Source organism: Sander lucioperca, chromosome 2 (assembly GCF_008315115.2).
Source record: "Sander lucioperca isolate FBNREF2018 chromosome 2, SLUC_FBN_1.2, whole genome shotgun sequence".
In the NCBI taxonomy this organism is placed as follows: domain Eukaryota; kingdom Metazoa; phylum Chordata; class Actinopteri; order Perciformes; family Percidae; genus Sander; species Sander lucioperca.
The window spans coordinates 3924966-3944748 of record NC_050174.1 but is presented as its reverse complement, the minus strand read 5'-3'; the positions used below and the strand labels follow the sequence as shown (position 1 = coordinate 3944748).

The following is a 19783-nucleotide window of genomic DNA, read 5'->3' as shown; positions in this document are numbered from 1 at the left end:
GTTATTCACTGCTGATTAAGCGTGACTGTTGGGAACTAGGTTTGCTTCCGAGTTGTGGATCAAAAGAGTACAAACATGTCTGGTTTTCCCTTCTATGTTGTTGCTTGAAAAAGGTCGAAGTTGGCACCCTGTTAAACAAATAAAATAAATATGGTTTTATTCTCAGAATAATGATCACTCACAAGTTGCTCTCTCGCTTGCAAGTCAATTAACATACAATTTCACCAGCAGATTAAATTGTAAAGACATAGGTCAACAAACTTCGACTTCATATTAAAAAAAAGACGAATGCAGTATGCCGTCCCAGTAATAACTGGAATGTTTATTTGAGCTAAAAATGGGTCTGACCATACTTTGTATGTAGGGAGGATACACTGGACACTTTATTACCACTTATTGGGCCAAATTGATGGATTGATTGTCTCCAGTGATGATGCACAGTGCTTTATTCTTCATTACCTCTTCTCATTATATTAACACGTTGCAGTGTTATTCTTTCGGTCAAAATACGTTGTGTTGCTTCTGCCGCTATTAATTTCCTTTCAGGGATTTGTAATTTGTCCCATCTTAAATCAGTCCAGGTTTAAGCAAACAGGCGTGCACCTAAATCACAGGAAATCCCCTCCTCTGCTGGGGCTGTGGGTTTATTTACAGACGAGAGGAAACACACAGGTGACACAGTTAACTGCTGCCTGTGATTAAAGATAACAGCTGTGTGACCTTTACAGCTGTAGTCAGAGTGGGATCCAAATCTAAAGGATGGCATTGGTTTAAACAGCCTGTTAATTCCCACAATATCTCCTGTCCCATTCAGTCCAGGGCTTTTAGTATAGTCGGGGGCAATTACAGCACCATTACTGCTGCTATTTACCGAGCCTTCGTACGGGGACTCCTTTGACCATCCTGCCCCCACAGCTTTTGTTCCTGTGCCATTAAAAAAACAAACCATTTAGTCTGTCTCTTTGTTTGTCCACTGCTTGTTAGAAGGCAGAGGCCGGCAGAGACACATAGAGAGAGAGAGAGATGTTTAAAAAAAATTAAAAACCTGGCGGTGGCTAGCCAGTGCTGGATATGGCTGTCCAGAGGCAGAGAGGCTTGGAGTCGATGTCCCTCGGGGTTGTCTTTGTCTGGGGATCATTCCTGAGGGAGCTGGCTTCACTCTGCTGGCTCGTGAAGATAAGCACTCTCTCCACATGCTGAGAGACGATGATAAGGGGATTGCTTCACTAAATGAAAAAAAAAAAAAGAAATGGCCCCACCATTGGAGCTGCTAAAATGAGACGCTTTATCAGTTTAGCTGGGAAAGACCCTCGATCCCACTCCTCCAACCATAAATCACAGTTTGTTTTTCACTACTGAGCATGCTCTGTATGGAGGAAAACAAAAGCAGAATGTGCACACAGTTGTAATCTTGATGTTCAATCTTATTTTGTAAAAAGAAATTGGTAAAAACCCCTTATTTCTTAGAAGCGGTATATAAACATAATAAATGTATGTATGTAATAATGATGTGTTTATATAACACAATGTAGTTGTAAGAAGTTTTTTTTAAATGTTTATCATTGGGCAGTATTTAGCTAAACCTTTGAAAAGATATTTTATTAAATTACAACTGTGTTATATTGGCATTCATTATGTGTTCATACACCAGCATCCAGTTATGAATGCCTAACAGCACAGGACATTAAATAATACGTACAATTATAAACAAGTGTTACAAGTTTGATTTAATAAATCACAAATACTGTTTGTGCTTGGAAATACAAGCGTAAACATCTTAAAACAAGGCATAATAAACACTATAACACTATAATATTTTACAAAAAATAAAAATAAATATTTTAAAATATTAGCAAAACAATAAAATATCAGTATTTTATATTAAAACTATTTGACTGAAATTAATTATTTCTAATTCTTCAAAAAAAAACAGGAACGGACAAGAGCACTGTTGCTTATTAAAAATAGAATATAGGCCAAAGATAAAGACATTTTATCCAAACAATCAAACCAGGCAAAGTAAAACGTAATTTCACCTGAATGATGACTCAAACTATGCAATTAATAACTTGAATTTAACAAAACGTTCTTGTCTGTTCAAACAGGCCACAGGAACAAAGCATTCGTGACTAAAACAATTTCAGCCTCGTCTGTCCGTCACTTCTGCCGGGCACCTTCTCGTAGCTTAACCTCCCTCTTTTCAGTGGTGTCACCACTGAAAAACAAACACAATGCAATCTGGTAAATAAAATTAAACTTTAAAAGAAAGAGTCAAAAACAGATAAAAGCCAGGTTTCCATCCAACTATAGTGCAAACTGGAATCAATTTGGAAGAAAATGTGTTTCCATCCACTCTTGTTATTAGGGGTGTGCAAAAAAATCAATTCACATTCGTATCGCGATTCAAGCTCTACCGATTCAAAATCAATTCATAGAATTCCAAAAATCAAAAAAACAGACATACAATTTAAAAAATGTTTTGTGTCTACTGCAATCACATGGGAAAAGTAACTACATTTACATACTGTGAATCGTTTTTTGAATCGAGAATCGTTTTTGAATCGAAAATCGTTTTTGAATCGAATCGTGAGCCTAGAAATCGTGACTTTTTCTGAATCGTGCACCCATACTTGTTATGCAAATATAGAGCAAAACGAGATGACGTCATTTAAAAAGAGAACTAGTTAAACCTCAAATGGTGGAAAGCCATGTGGACAGCGTGATGGAAATATGACATTTATGTTTGTTTCATGTATTGATTTTGATAAAGGTTGCAGTCTCATTTTTATTAAGTCTGTTTCCATTGTCCATTGTTTATTGAAAAACCGTCGGATGGAAAAGCACCGATAGCGACTATGACTCACCTGTTCCAACCAAACCTGCAGCCTCGCCCCTCCTCTTCCTCTCTTGTCCTATCCAGCATTTGGAGCCATAGTTGGTTGAAAAAGCCGTTGCCTCTCTACTACTTGTGAGACAGTTGAAGCTGCTTCGACTTTGACTCCACAGCGTGGCCTGTGTAGGAGGGCTCGGACCATAGGAAATGTGGGGGTTATCAGTGTAGACTGTAGAGTACGTGGACATCTGGCTGTTGACCGGCTGCTGCAGGACGGGGCTGTAACCGAACGTAGAGTCCAGCTTGAAAGGACTGTCCAGGTGGACTCCAGGAGTGTCTGCGTTGAGGTTTGTCGGAGCCTTCTGTGCCCACTCATCGTTCACTCTTTCAACAACTCTCCCCACTGCCCCAGCTCTGCGTCTCCAGCCAGAAAACGCCACCTCCTCTCTGCCTCTGTCCTCCTCTTGCCATGGATCCCTGCTGGTCCAGCTGCTCTGGAGCTGAACATCTGGGCTGCTGAAGGAAGAACTCAGGTCGAGTCTGAAATCTGTGTTGGCCTCCTGCGCCACCGAGTCTGGGTCTGGTTCACAGAAGCCGCGATCCGCTCCGAACAGGAAGCTGGTGTTGTGGTCACTACAGAATAGTTCTGGGTGGGGGTTGATGGGGGGTTCTGGCTGTGGATCAGGGCTCATGTGCTCGGGGTGAGCAGTGCTGGTCCAGAAGCTGTTTGGTGGACTGCTCTGTTGGTTTGTCTCAGTGATGAATGTCTGAGACTCTGGCTGCTCTGTGGTCAGTGTGTACAGGGAGGTGGTGTCACTGAACAGCTAAAACCAGAAAGAGAAGAGGGGCTATTAAGTGCTAAAATGTCACTGAAAAGATAACATTTTCATTATTTCAAGTCACTTATGTTTATTGATTTAATGTGAATTACATTTGATGTATGGTCTGTCCTGTAGAAATTAATTTTATGGTAAAGGATAATGATTTCGATAACACTAATAGGATACTAACTGGGAACTGCAGTAATGCATTATTATTCTCAGTTGAGCTGCAATGATTAGTCGCTTAATCGATTAGTTAGATTAAAAATTAGTTAAATAATTGTCTATTTTGATAATCTGGTAATCGTTTCAGTCACTTTTCAAGCAAATATTGCAAACAATTGCTGATTCTAGCTCCTAGATGTGAGAATGGGCTGCTTTTATTTGACATACAGTATATTATAGTCAATGAGATACCTCTGGTTTTCCACTGTTGGTTGGACAAATCAGGTTGTGTTGGGTGTTTTTAACTACTTTGACATTTTATAGACTAAACGGTTGCAGCCCTTATTCTTAGTGAAGTCACGAAAAAGATCACAAACAAATAGATCACAAACACCGTTTGATGTTGAATGTAATAATTTAATCCAAAAATGGAGAAATAAAAATACTACGGCTGCCATGACTTTCATTGAACTAGAGTGGATGTTTCATGGCTTCATTTTTTTGTATCCTATCTTGACAACCAAACAACACATTGTAAGTCAATGTGGTTGGCTGAGTACTCTCAGGCCAAAAGAAAATGTAAATGTCGCAATAAAGTAACAGAAATCTGGTCTGATAATCAGACTGACAGTATTCACTTGTTGGAAGATTAGTGGCTGTAAAAAGTTTTTTTTTTTAGAAATGTATTAATCCCATCAACCTCTTTGCTTTCAGCCCCCGTATTAAGCCGCTGACATAAAATATATTATTACAGAGGCAAAAAAGCAACATACAATATCCACCATAGTGTTTTTAAGTGTAGTGATGTATGTCTGATCACCTTGAGAACTTTATGTGGCACCTCAGGGAGCAGCTCCATCAGCTGAGACAGAGAGGCCCCCAGGAGCCACTGGATGGATGGAGCTCTCTTCAGCATTAGCTGACTAACCAGAGGGTTAATACATGGGAACTGCAACAGACACTTTTCCTCCTGGAGGGAAAGAAAACAACAATAGCAGCACACAAACTCAAGTCAGAAAAACTTCAGATGGGGGGTAAAAATGAAAGCCTTCTAGTGTTAAGTTGCATGGCATATTCAAGCAGTTGTACATTTTGTATTCCCAACTTGTATATATTTTAAATATTCTTGTATTCTATCCTATTATTATTTCATGTATGTATATATAGTGTGTCCTATTATTTCATGTATATTGTATCCTAGTATTTCATGTATATTCTGTGCTGTGACTGATATTTTGCTGCTGTAACACTGTAATTTCCCCATTTTTGGGGAAATTATATGAATAAAAAGTTCAAGTTGGAGCCACAGCAAATCTTCAAGCATTTTACCCTGCAAGTACCCTGTATGAGTTTGGTTGAAGTAGTTCATGAAACCAAAGAAAACCCTTTACAACTAAACACAAGACCAATCTATTAACTTTCTATGTAAGATGACCTCTGAGGGAATCACAGTCAGCCAGTCTCTGTCCAGGTAGTCCAGAGGGTCCTTCTTACTGGCCATCAGGCTCTGGAAGCAGATCTGGCTGATCCATTTGGCTATTTCAGTCACCTCAGACACAATCAGCACCTGACAAACACAGAAGAAGACCAAGACGTGGTTTATATTTGTATTTTGTCTACCATCTACACAAATTCAAATTCACATCTCATTTTATTTGTTGAGAGATCTAGCGGTTAGAGCGAGTCAAGTGTTGGTATATATATATATTTTAGGGGTGCACGATAGAGTTTAGATTCTCGGCCCGAGCCCAAGCCGGGCCGTTATTTTCGCCACTATCCTCGGGCCGGGCCGGGCCCGGGCCAGACCCTTGATCAAGCAATTTTTAATTTTTTTTTATCCATTACCTATTTAGCCTAATTGGGTGGGGAGAAAGCTATGCCATAATCAGAAATATTATAAATATGTATATATAAGCTATATAAAAGTAACGTGTACAAAATTTAGGCTGCAGTTACAAAATGCAGCACTTCATGCGCGGAGTCTCTTCCTCTTTTGAGCAAATGTGGAGGAAAGTCGGAGGTATGGAAGCAGTTTAAACAAGTCGTGGGCAGTGACAACAATATGTTGTTCATCATTGTTTCTTTTTTTTACGTTTCTTCATTCGGATCCATTTGCGATCCGTTCCATTCTAAATAAACAAACAGCGCAGTTTACATGCTTCGTCCTTGTTGTATTATTCTAAACAGATTTCTACAGTTCAAACAACTCTGAATTGTAGTTGAGAACGTCAGTTATAACGGTTAACGTGTTAAAAAAGTGTCAGGTTTAAATCGGGCTCGGGCTCATAATTACAGTTAATGTGTCGGGCTGGGCCGATCTCGGACGCAACGTGCTCGGGGTTACTTTCCCCATATGATTGCAGTAGACATACAATAAAAAAGAAATTGTACTTTTTTTTAAAATTAAAAATATGAATCGATTTTTGGAATTCCATGAATCGATTTTGAATCAGTAGAGCTTGAATCGCGATTCCAATGTGAATCAATTTTTTTGCACACCCCTAATATATGTGTGTACCAGTAACTACATTTATAAAGATTAACTAAACCCCAGGGTTTATGCTCAAGGGCCTCTTCCCTGGAAATTAAAAAATTGCCTTAGTGAAAAAGGTATCAACAGCAGCAGCGCTAGAAAGAGGGGCTAAGCCACGCCCACTCACCCCCCTGTGACCTCCAGTCCCAGAGTCTGGAGAAGTTGGTTTAAGAGCAGGGAGGGGGGGTATCAGGCCCCCAGGAAGTGTGCTGTGCTTTAAAGCAAATTGAACATAGTGGCCAAACAGTGGAACTGCAGCTCCTGGCCCGTCACGTGATGCCCTCTGGCCCAAAAAGACTATTTCCCATAGACTTACATGGCAAAAGAGACATCCGTAAATCAGTGGACACATATTTTTAACGTCACAACAACCCCCGCAAAATGACTCGTTTTACTATCACAATTTGATCCATTTAGTCCGATAACATTTGGAAAGTCTAGAAGAGCCGCACCATTAAATAATTTATCGCTTCCAAAATTGCTTTTGTCTCAAATTGAAAATTTTCCTGAAAAGTTCCCAAATTTTCCTTCTGAATCCTGGTATAGCCATAATTTAGAGCAAGTTCTCATCAAATGCAATGTATCACATCAGCATTATTTAGGGCATTCCTTAAGGATAGGGGCTGCTACTACTGCCGCCAACCAACGTTTTTCATGTTCCTCTCTGCAACATCTGATCCTCATTCATGTGATCCTCTGCCTACACATCCGATATTCGCCTTGATGTCGACAGCAAAACAAAGACCTCTGAAGCCCTAAATACCTGGTAAGTCATGCATATAACTGGTGGTGGTGGTCTCTCTTATGGTCACTGGTTAACGGCTTTATTTATATTATCTATTGGGTCATGGCTGACCTAGCATTATTCACATCTTTCTAACAGGGTAAAATGATTCAGATCATAGATTTATTCTGACCAATACTGGTCTCATGCATTGCATTTATTTTGCCATTGCTGTCAATAGTTATTATAGTTATAGTTATAGTTATTATCAGTATGACCTCATCATTGCATAATGGTTTATCGCGAAGTCATCATGGTCAACGTGACCTCATCATTGCACTGCAGTCAGCGTGGCCTCAATTATGACATCAGCTCTTAAATTTAGCACAGATATTAGTTGTTCCTCTGGCATGCACTTCCACGTCTAATTTCCTGTCACTTAGAGATCAGTTGCTGCCCAGTAAAGTAGGTATAGCGTATGCGTACACATGCACGTATAATCACCAATTTCACTTTTATTACCTCTTCTTTTGGGGGGATATTTGTGTCTACCCATGGTCTCTCTACCCCTTATACATTTAAGATAGAGATAGGGTCTAATTGCCAAAGACTCACATTTGAGAGATCGAGATGTATTTGACAGCAATGACGTATAGTTGAAAAATCCAGAACAGTGGAGGGCAGAACAATAAATCATGTTTGTGTTCTACCTTGACCTCTAGATCCTCAAACTTCATGCTGAAGAGCACCAGAGATGAATAAACCAACACCAAGTTGCTAAAAGCCTCGCTGGAAAATCTGCAATCACAAAAGAAAGACGGAAGCAGTGACGGTGAGTCTTTGTGCAGAAGATGTTTGTGTGTATGCGTGTGTGCTGCATTTACGTATGTATGGACACTGACCCTCCTCCCTGGATGTCTCTGCAATGCAGGATGAGCCAACAGCAGTTGTACTGCAAAGAGAGAGCGGTAAGCCTCATCACTACTCCCTCACTGGCTCTCTCCTGACAAAGTTCATCCTCCTCCTCCACACACACACACACACACACACACACACACACACACACACACACACACACACACACACACACACACACACACACACACACACACACACAGAGAAAGAGTTGCAGAAACTGAATAAGTATCAGCTATTGCTGTCAATATGAAGATTTTGTTAAACATTTCCATGCAATACCCAAAGAGCTCACCAGAGGGAGATAACAACACAAGAAATTTAGCATCATAATGGATTGTGGTGTGTGTGTGTGTGTGTGTGTGTGTGTGTGTGTGTGTGTGTGTGTGCGCGTGAATGCGTGCGTGCGTGCGTGTGTTTTGACGGATGCAGCAGGTACTGTATCTCCGTTCATGGTACCTGAATGACGATAGCAGTGCTTTCATCCACCGTGATCACAGCGTAGTGATGGGTTCCTCCAAGCATCTGCAGGGACGGACAGTGGCTCCTCTCCAGCACAGTTATATTAAACCTGTAACATAACACACATCCAGACAACTTTCTCCATATGGTTTTAAATGATAGCTTATCATCACTGGCAAATATGGTAGAAACACTTAAAAGCCTGACTGTAGAAATTGTTGTGGGGAGATTTAATTCTTAACATGTCCTCCGAAAAATCTTCTATCTGGAGGTGAGGTGGAGGTTACCTTAAGAGAGCTACACTAGTATAACCAGCAAATCTGAAACAATTACTTGAATATGATCTCTAGAAAATTAATCAGCAACACTTGATAACTGTTTTAATACTTACAATTTCAATGAATTAAAATTAAAAAGTTTAAAAATGATTATTATTAATTTGGTAAATTATGTATTATCTGGTTCCAGCCTCTCAAATGTGAGGATTTTAGGCTACATCCACACTAAAACGGAGACATTTGGAAATGCTGCTGACGCCGTTTGAAGTTTGAAAATGCGGTTGTGTTGTAGTCTGGATGGACAGTTGCATACCTTTCAGTAACAGTTCCTCCTCATCGTCAGTCCAAGCAAATAAATCCTTGGTTTTACTTAATTAGTTAATTACTTAATTAATATTGACAGAGATCATTTCTTTTTTTCATTTCAAAATGTAATGCTGGTGAAGGGAGGGTCAGGTCTATTTTGACTAAAGGTCCCAAAACTCCTCCGGTGGCACCTTAATTAAATAACGAACAGTCCCTTTTATGATTTAATTAGACTTGACTGGATGAATGTCGAATGGCCTTGGGCAAGACACTCTATCTGCGCCATCGGTGTGTGAATGGAAGTCGCTTTGGATAAAAGCGTCAGCTAAATGTAATGTAATTTAAAAAGTAAAGTAAATGAATGGGAACATTTACCCTGACTCGAGTGTCTGTAGCAGCAGTGGACAGTTAAGAAGCCCCTCTGTCACTGACAAAACATATGGCACATTGTCCTCCAGGCACCATGAGGCTTTTCCCTTTTCTTTTGGGGGGGGAAAAAAAAATATAATTACAAATCACTGTACAATAGTGTCAGTAATATGTATGTGGTGGCAGCTGACCAGTGTCGGAGAGGATTGTGTTGAAGGCGAGGTGACTGATGCTCCTCTCTCTGCACACGGTCGCCCATGGCGACTGGCCTGGATGGTCGTACTCCACCACCAGAGAGAAACAGCTCCAGGGGAAGTCGGGCCCTACGTCCTGCTCATACACCACCACGCACACACTGTCGCATATGCTGGTGGAACAGGATGGGAGTGAGAAAACTTGAACTTTGTTCAACATAACATAGCAGCTTGAACTATGTCCTTCAACACAGTAAAACAATTGCCACTTTCCCCATTTTACACACCAAAGCACTCTTGTTACTTACTCACACAATATGATGATACGAGGAATTATTTTTTACTTAATGGTCATAAAACTCAAACTAAACTACTTTTGTTTTTGCTGTATATATTTTATTAGTGCTAGGATGTGAAAAACCCACCATGAATTTTGAATGTGATTTATGCATTTATAAACAACTATGCATTTTTACCTGCTGACCACACTGGCACCGTTCAGTTTTTTCTTGTCCTCCTCAGGACAAACTGCAGTTACAGCAGCACCTGAGACGACGACAAGCAAACATACTTACATTTACTTACATCTAGTTTATTAGTAGTGCTGCTGTTGTAGCTGATAAGAGACCAAGGGTCGCTCACCAGTGGCGTGGCTCAAACTGCTGATGATTGAAGATCTGATGTCGTCAGAGTCGACTGATATTATGACAAGAATCTGCAAAAAGACAAATCAACCAAGATCAGAGCAAGTGTTTCACAAATGAACACTGAAACAGGACGGATGCTGGTCAAACTGACTTTCTCCACAGTGTTCTGTCCTGTCCTGCCGTGCAGCCATGCAGCCAGCAGCTGCTGCAGCTCCAGCAGTTTGAGGTTGCACTCCTGGTTCTTGTGACTAAGGTAGAGGAGGATCTGCAGCCTCTTCACCAGCTGCTCCAGACTCCGCTCAGCACACACCTCAGCTGCCTTGGTCAGGTACTCTTTAGTGCATAAGAAGAAGACCATAAACATCTCAATATGGTATTTACTATGTTATAGTCAGGGTTGGGAAACGGTTTGAACACACACACACACACACACACACACACACACACACACACACACACACACACACACACACACACACACACACACACACGAAAATCAAACATAAAAATCCTCAAAAGTTAAGGCCCTGAAAACCCTATTCTCATTCAGCTTATCTTAGTGACTGATGGGGTCTTATTTGGTTAACAGTGGATGTGACCACTTCAAAAATTAAATCTAAATCAAAACATAATGACAGTTGTTTGTTTTTGTTGTCAGCATTGTCAAGACAATCAAATCTAATAAAACCAGACCCACGCTGTCCCGTTGAAGCAAATTTTAAGTGTTAAACTCTTATAACTAAGGATGTTTTTTTCTGTATTTAGTAGTAAACATTCATATCTTAACTACAGTAATGGTTAAGATTTGAAACCAAGATTGAAGGGGGTTTAGAGTCCGTTTATACTGACCCAATGCAGTACTGAGGTCACACTTCAGCAGCAGCTCCTTGAATGTCACCAGCACATGAATCAGAGCTGCCTGGTCGAAAAGCACTTCCTGATCTGTATGCAACACAAGGCCAGCAGAGGGATTTTACATCTTTTCTAACCAATTTACTGAATTAATATCTCTGTACTACATACAGTTGCAAGCCAAATATAAGGTTGTACAAATGTGTTTCTGGAATATGGAATGATATTTTGTACCTCTGACCAGCTCTGTGCTCTGTGTCCTGCAGAGCGCCTTCTCCTGCTGTTTGAGAAGGAAGTGTGTTTGGTCCGGGGCCAGGCAGCTGAAGTCTCCCAATACTGGGAAGTTGAGCCCCAGCTGTCGAGCAGAGTTCAAACAAGGCTGAGCGAAGGCCTGCAGCTCACAGTGGGCACGCTGCTGGCTCTCTGTAAGGGAACGGGAGCTAGAGTTTAGATTCTCTGCCCGAGCCCGAGCCTGATATTTTCCGCCACTATCCTTGGGACGGGCCAGGCCGGGCCGGGCCCTTGAGCAAGCATTTGTGTTTTTTTAATCATTACTTTATTAGCCTTATTCGGTGGGGAGAAAGCTATGCCTCTCCAGCTTCTCCCGTAGCTCTGGCTATATGTCCTGCACTGACTTGAGTGTGAGGTAAACTGTGCTACATCGTGTCTCCCCCGTCTGCAGCACTGTTGTCGGCCAGTGCGTCAGCATGCAGACCGTGGCGAACAGGACAGTATTAATTAGGTGATTGAGACAAGAAAGTCTCCTATATGGTTCCAGGGCTTTGATTATGTTGCTACCTTGATCTGTTACCCACACTATTCGGCTGAGGGAGCTTATAGGGTCGAGTTTTTTTTTCGTTTCTTCATTCGGATCCATTTGCGATCCATTCCATTCTGAATAAACAAACAGCGCAGTTTACAGGCTTCGTCCTTGTTGCATTACCTGTATTTATTAAGATAATTCTAAACAGATTTCTGTAGTTCAACTCGGAATTGTAGTTGAGAACGTCAGTTATAACGGCCCACGTAGCCTATTAAAAAATTGTCGGGTTTAAATTGGGCTCGGGCTTATAATTACAGTTAATGTGCCGGGCCGGGCTCGGACACAACGTGCTCGGGCTCGGGTAGGGTCGGGCTTGATTTTTTGGGCCAGATCTAAGCTCTAGCGGGAGCACAGGGGTTGGAATAACAAACTACAAACACTACCATCGTATCCATGCTTTCTCCAACAATGACAATTTCAGAAATGTTTTGCTATATTTAACGGAAGGTGGTGTGAAAGTGTTATACCGGTAGCTTGGACTTGCACTACTCTGCTGTCCTGTCTGTCCTGAGGGATGGACTGACGGACTGGATGACTGGTGAGGTGACCCGTCGACTGAAAGGCGGCTTTCTGCTCTCTGGTGGCAATTCCTGAGACAGCACCACTTATGTACATCGGCCTCTGATCTGACCTTTGCATCTGCTCTGGAGGGAGCTGATGAGGCTTGGGTGGAGGTGTTTGCTGGTGCCCGTTTGGTGCTGATAAAAAGAGGATGATAAATAATACAAATGATAATTACAGTTACTACTTGGAATAGTTTTATATGCATAAAACTCTGGCGAAGCAATCTTGATATGACCACAAGATGGAGCCAAAGTTTAAAAACTAAATTAAATCCTACATAAAGTCAAACTTCAATAATGGTAATTTTAATATCAATATGTCCAAGTAACGTTTCTGATGATTCTTGATGATAATTTTTTTAATATTAATCCTAGGCTACCTACCTACCACTGGCCTATAATTCATATTCATTGTGACACGCATACATACAAAAAACATCTAGTTATCAGGAGAAGAAATGATAAAAGTACGGCTGTAAGAACATAAAGCAGGTGATGAAAATCATCTTCGGACTTTATAATGGGAACACTTAAATAAATTAAAATAAATGCATTATCTATTTAGTCATTTCAACCGAATTAGCATCACAGTGTACCTGGAGTTGAGCTCTGAGGTGTTGCAGTAACCCGAGCCATCTGCTGAGATCTCAGGATCATGAAGGTGGACAGCGGGTCCAGGTCCTTCTCTGATGGCCGTCTCTTGTCCAGCGGACCTCTGTGATCGTCTCTGGAGGACACGACGCTCCGCTCTGTCCTGCAGTCGTCTCTACTTGTGTCAACGTCGTTCTTACGAGCAGGAAACCTGGCTGCAACTTCTAAAAACCTCTTGTCTGAAACTTCGTCTTTGGCGTGTGTGATAGCAGCAGGTTTTGAAAATATTAAGGTTGCAGGTTTTACTTCCTTATTGTTTGTGTTGACAGTGTGCATCAGGGAGGCGCTCTGAGACATATCAGCAACAGTTTCTTTTTGAAGAAAGGTGTCGTCCGCAGTAGCTTCAGCAGGAGAAGCAGCCATTTCACATGTCTTCAGTTGAGGTAACGGAGTTATGTTTGCGGGATTCATCAGGATGGATCTGACTGCGACTGAGACCAAAGGAGATGAGATGATCCGTCAAATCTGCTTTAACTATCTGGAACTTTAAGTCCTCTAAAACAATCAACTAATTGTTGAGTCTTTAATGTCAGAATATAGTGCAAAGTGTCCATCATAACTGACCAAAGCCATATTATTGACATATTAAAGTTGTTTTGTTTTGTATGACCATCAGTCCAAACCCCAAATGTATTTACTTTACTGTTCTGGAAAACACAAACCCAGACAAATATTCACATTTGTGAAGCTGTAATTTGTATATATAAGCTTACTTAAAGGAATTACCTAAACAATTAATCAATTATCAAATGTGTCAATGAATGCTTTTATCCATCGACTTCGTAATCAATCAACTAACTGTTTTAGCTCAACTTACTATAATAACAAATATGCGTACATAGAATTCACCCTCTAATAAACTACCACATTCACTTCTATGTTCTGACATAGAACACATTCATTAAAAACAAAATAAAACAGACTACTCACTCTCCACATGTTCAGGTGACAGTTTTTTGAAGTCTTCCATCTTTTCCTCCTCGATGGAGGGAATGTCGGACCTCATGCTCTCTGTGAACTCACTGCTGCTGCACAAGCACACCTGCGGGGCTCCCATCTCCATCTGTGACTGCAGTTTGTCACCAACACTGACGACGCCTTGTTTCTCCGACCGTATGACCTTCCAGGCTTCAGACAGTGGCCGGAAATCGACAGCTGGTTCACATGTTTGAGGCTCTGTGAGAAAATGCAGCAGATTGGATTTGTAATAACATCTTATATAGATTGATTTGTAGGTCTCTTAAACTGCCAGGGTACAATTCCAGTGAAATGTTCCCATCAGCTCCTTAAACCTGACTATGATTCATCATGATTTATATAAACCATACCTTGTTAACTTTGCCGCACTCTCGCCTTGTAATTTTGACTTTAATGGTTCTTGTATGGTTAAAATTTGTTTTTCTGTTCATAATGTTATTTTATATACAGAACTTGTAATTATTTATTGTATGTATTTGTTTGCTGCACCACCTAAACAATACTTAAATGTTGTGATTTGAGATTGATGTTCATTAAAATATTATCACCTTAGTACTTGGTATCAGGTGGAAAGTGTTATTTAACCACAAATCCAAACCTTTACCTGCCAACAGAAAGCCCACCACAAAGGTTGGATGCTTCTCCGCCTTCCAAAGGGCCGTCTCCATCTCTTCCTGAGCTCTCGCCGACACCAAGGACCTACATGACAATCATTAATGTTACAAGAGCTTCTCTACACAATATTAACACTTACGTTACCACAAAAGGACTTCACTCTGTCAGTCACATCTGCTCCTAATGCTGTACCAAATAATGTTCTGCATGTCTTAAAGGTGAATTTGACATTTAAATTTGGTGTGGTGACAGTGGTGTAGTCCACGTGATACGCAGGCATACATAGTGTACCCACTAAGAAAGCTCCAGGATTTCCATATACCCACTTAAAAATGCCCAATGACACGCAACAACATACTTTCCATTATATTTTTTATATATTTTGAATCGTCATCTGTGTTTTTCTTCTGTACATAGGCTAAATAAAGCTATTTCCACCGAAAGTTGGTGCATAAAAGTGTTTCCGAATACAGGAAATGAAGTCGATGCTCAAAACTTCCCTCAGGAGGACACCCAGACCCCCCCACTATGATATGCCCCATGATAGATATATATATATATATATGCAGTACAGTATACCCACTACAATACATTAGACTACACCACTGTGTGGTGAGCAATGTCAGAGCAACTTATTTTTTAATTGTATGTTCAGTAACTAAAATGTGTGAAAATAAAGAAAAACCTCATCAGGATAATTGCTGTATCGTCACTCACCGTCTGCTGAGCGCGGACAACTCTTCCTCTTGGAGTTCACATGTGGACAGACAGATTTGGGTTTGACTCTTCTTGGGATTCGGCGTCAAAATCACCTCCAGCTCCATTTCAGTCGGAAGCGTTGCGCGGCCTTCGAGGAACATTAGGTTTGAGTACAGGACATAAAACTTTCTATTATGCTGGTTTTCCACATTACCATACCACTACTTTTTGCACTACTCTCATTCCCACTATAACCAAACTTTTCTATTTATCAGTAACACACACATGTAGAAGCACTGAAAATGTTGTTGAGTAGATTAGTAGTGCATAATGTCATGGAAACATATATGTTTTGTTTTTTTTATGTAAAAAGTAATTGGTAACTCCTAAGTGTTAAATAAATGTAGTGGAGAAAAAGGTACAGTATTTCCCTCTGAAATGTATTAGAAGTACTGTATAAAGTAGCATAAAATGAAAATACCATAGTACTTAAGTACAGTACTTGAGTAAATGCACTTAGTTACATTCCACTGCTGCTTCTACTCCATTACATTTCAGAGGCAAATATTGTACTTTTTCTCAGTACTAGTTACTTTTAGGATTTTACTTAGAATGATGATAATGATCTAATAATATAACACTGACAGGGACCATTCTGCCTAATGAGTACTTTTATTTTTGAGTATTTTAATAGTGTGGTATTGCTACTTTGATCATTTGAATACTTCTTCCACCACTGTATTCAAAAATCAAGTGGTAATATTTAGTAAACCAGCCGCTGTAAAAAAAGGATTTCTGTCCAAACATGATCAACTAACAAGTTACTCTTTGTGTTTTCTATCTGTAACGGTTACCTGCCAGCTCCATCAGACCTCCTTCCATCTTGCATTTCTTGCTGAGCTCCTCTGGTATTTCATACCGGGAAATATCCACCGATACTGATGCAGCTGAAATGGAAGCTGAGAGAAATGTGACTGCAGTATATCAGTTTACTTTGCTGTGTTACTGTGCATTTTTATTTATCTTATTTAACTTTATGTAGTGTTATTTACCTTTATGAAGCATATCCAGGGCTGGAAGCTGATCATCCAGCTGTTCAGGAGCAAAATCCATTTTACCGCAAATGCTTGAAAAGGCGGTGCAGGTCTCTTGGCTCAGATCCAGTGTGTCAACTACAACCGGCAGCAGCAGAGACTACACGGGAAAAAATATCCATTTTAAAGTACTTTCATACATAAGAAGCGAATAATTTGGCATTTTCCTTTTTAGTTACCTCTTCGTTCATCAGTGACTCTTTACCAAACTCCTCGTGAATGTTTGCACACGTCTGAATGTCACTGCCGTACACATCAGGAGGTTTTTCATAAGACGCACTGTGCCTGAAAAGTAGTGGTGGAAAGTAACTAAGTAAATTTACTCAAGTACAGTTTTGAGGTAGTTGTACTTTGTATTTCACATTTTCTGCTACTTAATATATCTACTCCACTACATTATTTAGGCAAATATTGTACTTTTTACTCTACTACATTTTTTTGATAAGTTTGAAGTTACTTTGTAGCTTTAGATTAATATTACAAAATATAACCAACAAATTAATTATAATGTATTAATATTGAGATAAGATTAGACTTTATTGATCCCCAGGGGTAAATTCACAAGCTGTCGGGCAGTATATAAAGTAATTAAAATTAGTCTCACTTTTACCGGCTGCAACAGGAAAGTGAGGAACAACAAACTCATCTCTGCCATTCCGCATAAAGACTACTTTTACCTTTGGTACTTGAAGTGTATTTTGATGCTAATACTTTTGTACTTTTGAAGGATGAACACACACCTGAATATGGTGTCCTCAGAGATAGTATCTCCTCTCGAGCTCAGCAGAGGGTCAGCCACAGGAAGCATCCTCAGCCTGGACAGTTTGGCTTTCAGCGTGGGCAAATGTCTCTTAAAGTGTGTCAGGTAATCAACGACCATGAGCTCTTCTGGCAGAAGGAGATCTTTGACAGACGTAAAAAATATTTTCAGTGAGAAAGACAACCAATGAAAACAGCCAATTCACTGTATGAGGGTATACTGAAATAAAGATAACTGACAGATGTTGAAATAACTACCTTTCTTGTCATTTTTATGTTTCATCTGGTCAGTTGTCCACTTTAGAAATGACTCCTGACATGGATCGTTGACCTGTGACTCTTTTAAAAGGCAAACATACTCATCCTGGTCAAGATCCTTCAGTGAGTCAGGATTAGAGCTTGGTATCATATCCACATCCCCTTCCACCTCACTCAGAGCCACTTTAAATCTGGAATATAAAAAGTGAAATTACGACTCCAACAATAACAGATAATGAGAGTAAAATGATGTACAGGGAGACAGTTTTGAACCTTTCTGGTGAATGATCTGGTTGCTTTTTTCCTCCTAGGTCATCGAGCACAGAACCACTGACAAAGAGTTTGCAGGTGGAGATCACCTTTCCTATACCAAGTGGGGAAAAATTTTTTTGTGTTGGTCTCATTTAGTAGCCTGGGAAAACCCTGACGAACTTCCGACAAATTTGAGATTTGCTCTGCAAGTCAGTCTGGCCAAGAGCCCATTCAAGCCCATTTCCAATTTTTCCAAATCGAGGCACCAATCACAACCGTTGAGGCGGGCTTTACACGATGACGATAGCGCAGCGACAGCAAGCAGCTTTTTGTTTACATTCAACATGACGGCCACCTGAAGCGCAGCAATCCGTTGATGCTGTCGCTGCTATGTCACCCGGATCATTGGTCTGATTGGTTGAAGGACTATCCAATTGCGCCCAGAGGCATTTGACGGGTCATCCATTGGTGACGCAACACCCCTTTGGAAATGGACTGTGAATGAAGCTTGCCCAGACCCACTCTCAGTTACAACTGAGAATGGTCTGGTGTCAACCAGGCTACTCATTTAGGGTAGTTTGACACGTTATATACAAGTATTCATGTACCACATTTTCTACTCTGCTCCAGTTATACAGTTTGTTCAGTTAGACTGGAATAAATTCAGTTAAAGTGAAAAACCATTTTCAGCCTTACAGCAGGTCTTTACAGTACACTCAGACAGTTATGTCCTGGGTTTACTGCTTAATAAAATATAATAGATGGTGCTTGTATATGCAAAAATCTGAGCAGGACGAATTATTAGGAGAGTGCAAATGATGACTTTTACTTTTAATCAAATAGATTAGTTAAAGAAAGTCATGAATTTGTTTCGCCGAACTGTGATATCCCCCTTTAACATTCACAGAATACAAACTTAAATCATATTATGGCATTAATACCAAAATCACATACTGTATATCTTAAAAAGGGAGTTACAAGTTTATATCATTTTCTCACAAATGATGTAGTTTGTAGAAAATATAGTCTGGGCTACAGTGCCTTGGGCTATATATTGTGTTGAAACTAAAGGTAAAACACCTTTACGTGACACATAAAACGTGCTGAAACAAGTCAACATAGTGGTTATAAGACATGAGTTAGGCCACTTGTATACCTCTGATCCACGGTGTCCTGTACGTGACTTCAGGCAGCTTTCCACTGTGCGGGTACAGCTCGCTGGTACCAGTACAGTAAGGTGCTGGCAGAGCTAGTAGGTTCATCATTACTTTCAGACTGGTGGTGGTCTGAAATAAAAGACAGGAGAGGGTTGCAGGACAACATAGCTTTGAGGTTTAATGATAATATTCTATTATAAAGGTAAAAATAACAAGACAAAAACTCACCTCAAAGACATAGTCAAGAGCTTTAAAACTGTTAGCAGAGAAGGTTTGAGTAGGAAAAGAACTGTCGGTTTCAGCCCTGTAAACATCATGACAACAGTAACGTTTAGTAACGTAAACATAAAATATTTTCAGGAAAACATTAATTTTATAATCACAACTATCTTAATGAAAACCTAAAACAGATCACCAAAACAGTTACAATTAACTAAATTCCTAAAATTAGTGTGTTTTGTGATGTATCACAAAATAAATCGTATAGCTAATACAATACCGCAACTTTAGCAGTGTTAGCTTTGGTTATGTTAGCTAGCTAGCTAAAGCGATATCTTCCAAGTAACGTTAACGCTTACGCTAGGAGACTTCTAACTTGTTTTCTACGTCCTTCAACTAAAATATTTGATAAAATGAAAACGTCAACAGCAAAAATCCAAAAAATAAAACGTGAATGTCAGAATGTGTTGGTTAGCATCAAACTTACATAATGACAATGAGAAGCTTTATTTGGCTGTTTTTTGAAAGGCGAAGTGTCAATGATCTTGATTGAAGATGAACTAGCTAGCTACAGAACATAGATACACAGTTCTCTTAATACATCCATGAGATACAC

The 19783-nt window shown here is 40.1% G+C and overlaps 1 protein-coding gene across 1 annotated transcript; it reads right to left on the bottom strand.

The window, feature by feature from the left end:
• Positions 1-1897: 1897 nt before the first annotated feature.
• LOC116054314 (protein shortage in chiasmata 1 ortholog) lies at positions 1898-19737 on the bottom strand. The gene is made up of 28 exons (XM_031305802.2): positions 19655-19737; positions 19177-19252; positions 18948-19077; positions 17813-17903; positions 17540-17730; positions 17263-17425; positions 16702-16807; positions 16481-16622; positions 16283-16387; positions 15447-15576; positions 14719-14813; positions 14067-14312; positions 13082-13567; positions 12390-12620; positions 11334-11522; positions 11097-11189; positions 10399-10580; positions 10243-10315; positions 10077-10146; positions 9598-9773; positions 9413-9518; positions 8451-8562; positions 7979-8100; positions 7787-7874; positions 5255-5386; positions 4640-4789; positions 2865-3657; positions 1898-2215 (listed from the first exon to the last, which is right to left on the bottom strand). Coding segments are annotated over exons 1-28 (4566 nt in total). The 5' UTR covers positions 19657-19737; the 3' UTR covers positions 1898-2129.
• Between the last annotated feature and the right edge of the window lie 46 nt (positions 19738-19783).